The sequence below is a fragment of the Filicampus tigris genome, chromosome 11, assembly GCF_054856515.1.
Source record: "Filicampus tigris isolate MCC_2025a chromosome 11, RoL_Ftig_1.0, whole genome shotgun sequence".
Taxonomy (NCBI): Eukaryota; Metazoa; Chordata; class Actinopteri; order Syngnathiformes; family Syngnathidae; genus Filicampus; species Filicampus tigris.
In genome coordinates, this window is record NC_141227.1 from 22,399,650 (window position 1) to 22,405,649 (window position 6,000).

At 45.3% G+C, this 6,000-nt stretch overlaps 1 protein-coding gene across 10 annotated transcripts in view; it reads right to left on the reverse strand.

The window, feature by feature from the left end:
* LOC147140175 (calcium/calmodulin-dependent protein kinase type II subunit gamma-like) overlaps positions 1-6,000 on the reverse strand; it is a 30,558-nt gene that overhangs the window by 13,234 nt on the left and 11,324 nt on the right. For 6 of the 10 annotated variants that reach the window (XM_086045434.1, XM_086045433.1, XM_086045430.1 and 3 more), the window contains exons 6-12: positions 5,951-6,000; positions 4,703-4,805; positions 3,920-4,003; positions 3,742-3,836; positions 3,201-3,323; positions 2,063-2,146; positions 1,940-1,982 (exon numbers count right to left, since the gene is read on the reverse strand). The exon at positions 5,951-6,000 is cut by the window's right edge and continues 23 nt beyond it. In XM_086045434.1, coding sequence (XP_085901560.1) covers positions 1,940-1,982; positions 2,063-2,146; positions 3,201-3,323; positions 3,742-3,836; positions 3,920-4,003; positions 4,703-4,805; positions 5,951-6,000 — 582 coding nt within the window. Of the gene's footprint in view, positions 1-325; positions 386-1,939; positions 1,983-2,062; positions 2,147-3,200; positions 3,324-3,741; positions 3,837-3,919; positions 4,004-4,702; positions 4,806-5,950 lie in introns of all 10 variants that reach the window. The other 4 variants (XM_086045427.1, XM_086045426.1, XM_086045428.1 and 1 more) reach the window with 1 other exon arrangement.

Here is a 6,000-nt window from a genome sequence, read left to right on the forward strand (position 1 = left end):
ATTTCAGCAAATTGTCTAAAAAAAAAAGAAAAAAATAGGAGTAGGTGAGGGTTCACTGTATAACGGTAAAGGACTGCACATTTGCGCAGTATTGCGCGTTCAAGAGTAGGCAGGAAATCCAAGCATCAACACATGCAGAAAGCGCAGAGAGATCAACAAGTGAGCTTTTTTTTTTTCCGGCTTCCGTTTATCTGACGACGACTAATCCAAAGCGGTCCGTCCGGTCAGGGAGTGGGAGGGGGGCCGGTTGGGCGTATTGGGCATAGCCGCAGACGTCATGCCGACAAACCCGAATGCAAAGACGGCGGTGGTGGCTCAAGTGTACCTTCCTGCGCCATGGCGGCCGTGCTGGTGGTGGCGGCGGGACTGGTGTGCTGCCGTCCCACTACGGCGGCACAGAGAGGGATTCAATGCGGGGGGAGTCACGCTTGGGGAGGTGGGACGGCAGCCTTGTTTACAGATTCAATTCAAGTCTGTACCTCAGTTGGAAATGATTGATTTCACTTGTTGTATTATGGCTACTTTGTTGTTTGTATGCAAAGTGCTGTTGTGAAATGCGCTATACAAATAAAATTGAATTGTGTTGTATTGTATTCTGCAATTTGACAAGAAGGAGTCCTAAGTGAAGACCTCGACTGCTTTGCTAGCGGTTTCGAAGACAGTTAGCTAGCAACTTTCTTTGAACAAAAGGACTTCCATTTGGACCTTCTGACTGGTTATGGTGCATTTCAGTCACGTCTATCTGTGACGTGCGGCAAGAAAGAGCCTTGATTGAGCAAAGATCTAGACTGCTACGTTTGTTTGTTCAACTAGCCAGCTAGCTAGCTGACACTCTCAACATATATAACCAAAAGCTTTTTGTGAACATGGGACTTTGATTTGGATAGCCTGTGACTAATGTGCTATATTCGAGACACTGATGTTTGCCCAGAAAAAAAAAAATTGGCTGAGTAAAGTCACGCTAGCCAGCTAGCCGACTCTCGGCTGATATATATCCAGCAGCTTTTTGTAAACAAGCTACTTTGATTTGGATCATCTGCGACTGGTGTGATGCATTTCAGTTATATCTGCTATATATATATATATATGTTTGACAAGAACAAGCACTGACTCAAGTAAAAAGCAGACCGTAACGTTTGCTTCTCACACTAGCTAGCTAGCTGACTCTCATACAGTATAGCCGGCCAGGACATTCATTTACATAGTTTGTGACCACTATTGCATATTTGAGTCACACCTGTCAGTGGCATTTGAAGAAGGAGCACTGACTAATCAAAGACTGCTACGTTAGCTTCTCACGCTAGCCGCTAGCGGACAATTTTTAGTGAACAAAAGCACTTCAACTTCGATAGTCTGTGACTCAATGATGTTTGTCGAGAAAGATCGCTGATTGACTGAAGACAAAGACTGCGACGTTAGCTCCTCTCGCTAGTTGGAAAGCGTGACGGAGCCAATTTGTGCACTTCACGGTGCCTCCGTTTTTTAACAGAAACAGCTGAAATCCTGCATGACCTAAGGAGATACTTAATCGCTTTAAACCTTTCCTAAGACGCTTTACATGAAGAGAGGCGCAAAACAAAGGCATAATTCACCTAAGACTGTTTTCGATAAAGACAAACCCAAAACAAAGCCGGAATTAATTTCAGTCCGCTTTTAAGATTTCCATATGAACGCAGGGCCTCGCCTGCGCCCGTCACCCCGCCTGGATCAATGGCGACCAACGGAAAACAGTTGGCAGCGGCCCGTGGGGGGCGACTTTACTTCCGCGGACGCGTTAAAACGCCAAAGTTATTAACGCTTCCAAGCTTTGAAGGGCGCTTGATCAAGGCAACGCTGTACTAGCCAGACTGAAGAACGAAAACGACTGGAGTCCATTTGTCCTCTTTGAAATGCAAGGTTTAGCAAAAAAAAAAAAAAAGAAATAAAATCTGCGACTTACCAGAGAAATTCCTGGACACGAGCATCGTGGTGAGAATAGCTCCCTGTAAAGCGATTAGGGCTCTAAAATTATCGGAATATCAGTTCATTCATTGAGAGTGTGTGTGTGTGTGTGAACATCCACCTTCAGTTTCCTCCTGGCATTGAACTTGCGCAGACACTCGACGGTCTCTTGGCGGTGCATCATGGAGGCCACAGTAGAGCGTTGCTGGAGTAAAGGGGGTAAGAATGCATAAAAAATACATTATAACTGCGTAAAAACTACATTTAAGACTTTCAAACCCAGTTGATGGACACTTCTGTCAAATTCAGGACCTCTCATCTGTCCAATCTTACGTGACAAAATCTTTGAAGAAATTCCGCCGTGCTACCGATACTAACACTCCTGTTACACTGCGGGTCAAAAATGACCCATGTTAAAGCTCGAGAAATACAAGTGAAAAGAGTTCAAAGTCCGTTCTCGCGTAGGAAAAGTCAATTTCACAAATTAACAATTGGATAGTGAGTAATGGAGTTTATGGTGAGATGAACAACATGCATTTGGGATTTTTTTTAAGCAAGAACCGGGTCAAACCGACCGTGTTGAAGGAGACGTACTATGCTCTTTTTTTCCCCACAATTTAAACCTGCGTGGGACCAGGAAAACGTTTCAATCTTTTTCTTGTCTTGTTGAATTGAACCTACTTCGAGGGGGGCAACCCTGTTTCATGCAAATGAGCCACCGCTCATCCCGCCCCCTTGGCAAGTATGGCTTTCATTAGCATGACCGCCAGGGATGGCAAATTCTAATTCTGGGATTGGAACCCACAGCGTTGAAAAAAAAAAAAAAAAAATTGGCTATAACGAACATCCAATCCTTCATTTACTGGAGCGCTTGTAAGGCTGGGCGATATAGCTTTAAAATAAAATCCCCCTCAAAAATCAGATTCCCAATTTTAAGAGATTTTTTTTCCCCCTCCCTTTAATAAAAAACTAAAAAAGCATTTTGAATTAACCACCGCCATGTCTTCAGTTTTTTTTTTTTTCAAACACCAAAACAATCGATTAACCCGATAAAATCGCTAAGCGCTACACATTCCATTATGGGGAACATCCCCGGGAAATTAATAGCAGCCAGTGTCGTGTCCTCTGAAGTGATGGAAAGTCAGCTTACGAAACTTTTCCCCTCAAATGAAGTCAGCGCATGACTTCATAAGGCGGAAAGTGGGAAAAAAAAAAAAGAATGTGAAGTCCAAAAAGAAGATGTTGTGTATTTAACTTACGCAGACCCAGGGATGCTTCAGTGCCTGGTCGGCTGTGATCCTTTTGGCAGGGTTAATGGTTAACATCTGATTGATCAGATTCTTGGCCTCGGGGGTCACCGTGTCCCACTCGGGAGACGGGAACTGAAACAACAGCAGTATGTACGCACAGAAATACTCAAATTCAAATTCTCGTTATAATGACTACTATTATTTGATATTGCACAGTATCAGTTAATCAGGGGTGGATCCATATTTGAACGCAGTCCAAATTTGAGAAAAAAAAAAAAACGCAATCCCTCTAAAAACTAGTAGTCATTGCCATATAACATGAACGCCTTTGACGTTATTGCATCCATTCCTGCAAAACGAGGAAATAAAAAAAATTAAAAAAAAATGATGTCATCTCGCTCTATTTCTCAGCGGCCCATTTGAGGTGTGGCGTTTATTCATTCAAGCCGATATGATTTACTGTCGGAGGGGGGGCCACTATTTTGTCTTTTCACACCACGAAGAGCATCCAAGTCAGCAGGAATTGGCGTAAGAGACGACGTATACTGACGTCGTATGCGCCGGCCTTGATCTGCTGGTAGAGTTTGTGCTGGTCCTCGTCCCAAAAGGGAGGGTAGCCCACCAGCAGGATGTACAGGATCACACCTGCGCCACACACGCACATGTGAAAACGTTAGCTGTATACGTTCATGTGACGCCGCCAATGCGAAGACGCAATCGAGACTGACCGCATGCCCATATGTCCACCGGCTTGCCGTACGGGTCCTTCCTCAGCACCTCTGGCGACAGATAACCCGGAGTTCCTGCAAAGCCTGCTCACACGTAGGCGGAAGTCAAGCACGCGATCATATGCCGTTTCCGACTCGAATCGGCAGTCGACCGATAAACCAATGAAATTCAAGTGACGGCAATACGATAGGGGGAAAAATATCAATAAGGTCTGTCGCGGTTCGGAATCGACGCAGCAATTTCAAATCATGATTGCGCTGGTTGAACACTATTTGCATTTAATGTGAATCCGTTAATATGTGGTTATATATATACTTTTTTTATATTTGGCTACTCCTCAACTTTGCTAAGTTGACGTCTTTGTAACGGAATAGAGGATGGTACTTGGCACTCGATTTTTTTTTTTTTTTTGGATTAAAATCGTGCTTCTCTTGCACTGACACTGTTAGTTCATTTCCTAAGTGTTGAATTTCTGGGAGAACTTCAGGTTTTCAAGGGGAAATTCCAAAGGCGACCGACGGTTTTGGGGAGCTGCTTAATGGGTTAAGAAACGGACAATGGAGTATAGTGTGTGGCTAAAATTGTTATGAAATGAAGAATTGTGCTGCTTTAACAACAATGAAGCCGCTCTTCAGCCACAGCTACTTTGTTTCAATACACCGAGCAATGGTGCGGACCACCTTGAATCACAAAAGTCAACTTTTAAGCGTGTTTGTTCAATAGTAGAGGTTTGTGCGGAAAGAAAATATGACGTTTACCAAAGCGTGACAAGGAGCACCTACCGAACCAGGCCTGCTGGTCCCCCTGCACTTCAATGGCCAGGCCGAAGTCGGCCAGCTTGACTGCTGCTCCCTTCATCTTGCTGGCCAGGAGAAGGTTCTCTGGCTGGAGGAGACACACACAAAATAAATAAATAAATGACGCACACACACACACACACACGTCAGAAGCCATTCACTTGGATGCATTTCCAACATGCTGACTTGCTAATGCATGTTTTCCATGCCGCATGGGGTGCATAGAGCCAACAAAATATAGCTGGATAAATCAGAGGTGACGTAATGAGTCGCTACTGCAGCAGCCGGGTGACCTCACCCCAGGGTTACCATGGCAACCCAGCCCAGACGGCCTTTCCCCCCCCCCCATGAGTAACACACACACGCACACAGTCCATATATATTTTTTTTAAATCAGGCGAACAGGCCCTGTCAATACCAGGGAGGCAAAGAGAGGACAGGTTTAGGCTATTCGTAGGTGAAACCATTGCTTGTAATTCACACTCCATTCAACAGGGGGCAGCGTAGCCCGATTAAGTTGCATGTTAATACAAACGAAGACGCTAATACTTCCAAACTGTTGCGGGGAGGGGTTTTGCTTATGTTTAATGGCAGTTATGAGCCACATTCACACGGGGAAAAAAATCGATCATTAATCGACCCCGACATTATCACGAAAAAAATCTTTAATTGCTCAACTCCTATAGGACACCCGTGATTGCTCATGCTCAGTTTTGTTGACAGCAACTTTCAACGTGACGCCAGATGATGGCTCCGATGTCATCTAAAATAGTGCCCCGGTAGGGACGTCGCAATATCGCCAATATCGTGATATCGCGATATTAAAATTGCCACACTATATCGCCGTTGTCATGGCACGATGTTGATAGCGGCAAATCCGTTCGAAAGCCCAAGTTGTTTTGTCTCTGCGTGAAAGAGACCACTGAAGATTTGTATTCGGAAGTGCTTATAGTCTGCCGTCCTTTACTGCGTTATTAGTACATCACAAACAAAGCCGATGAGGTCAGAATGCGGTCGGGGGTGAATAATTCCGCTTCGGCGGGAGGCGGGGGTTGAAATCGTCACCCGACATCATGTCATTCCGCGCCCAAAATAGCATCACTGTCGTCATGCTCGTCCAGAAGAGAGGGAGGCGAGGAGAAGGGGGGGCGGGGGGGGGGGGGGGGTTGCAGACAAAACAAGGGGAGTCGGGAGGGCGAGGAGAGGAAAGGAAAAATGCGATCACGTCTTCACCTTCAGGTCCCGGTGCACGATGTCATGTTGGTGGATGTGGCTGACGCTCT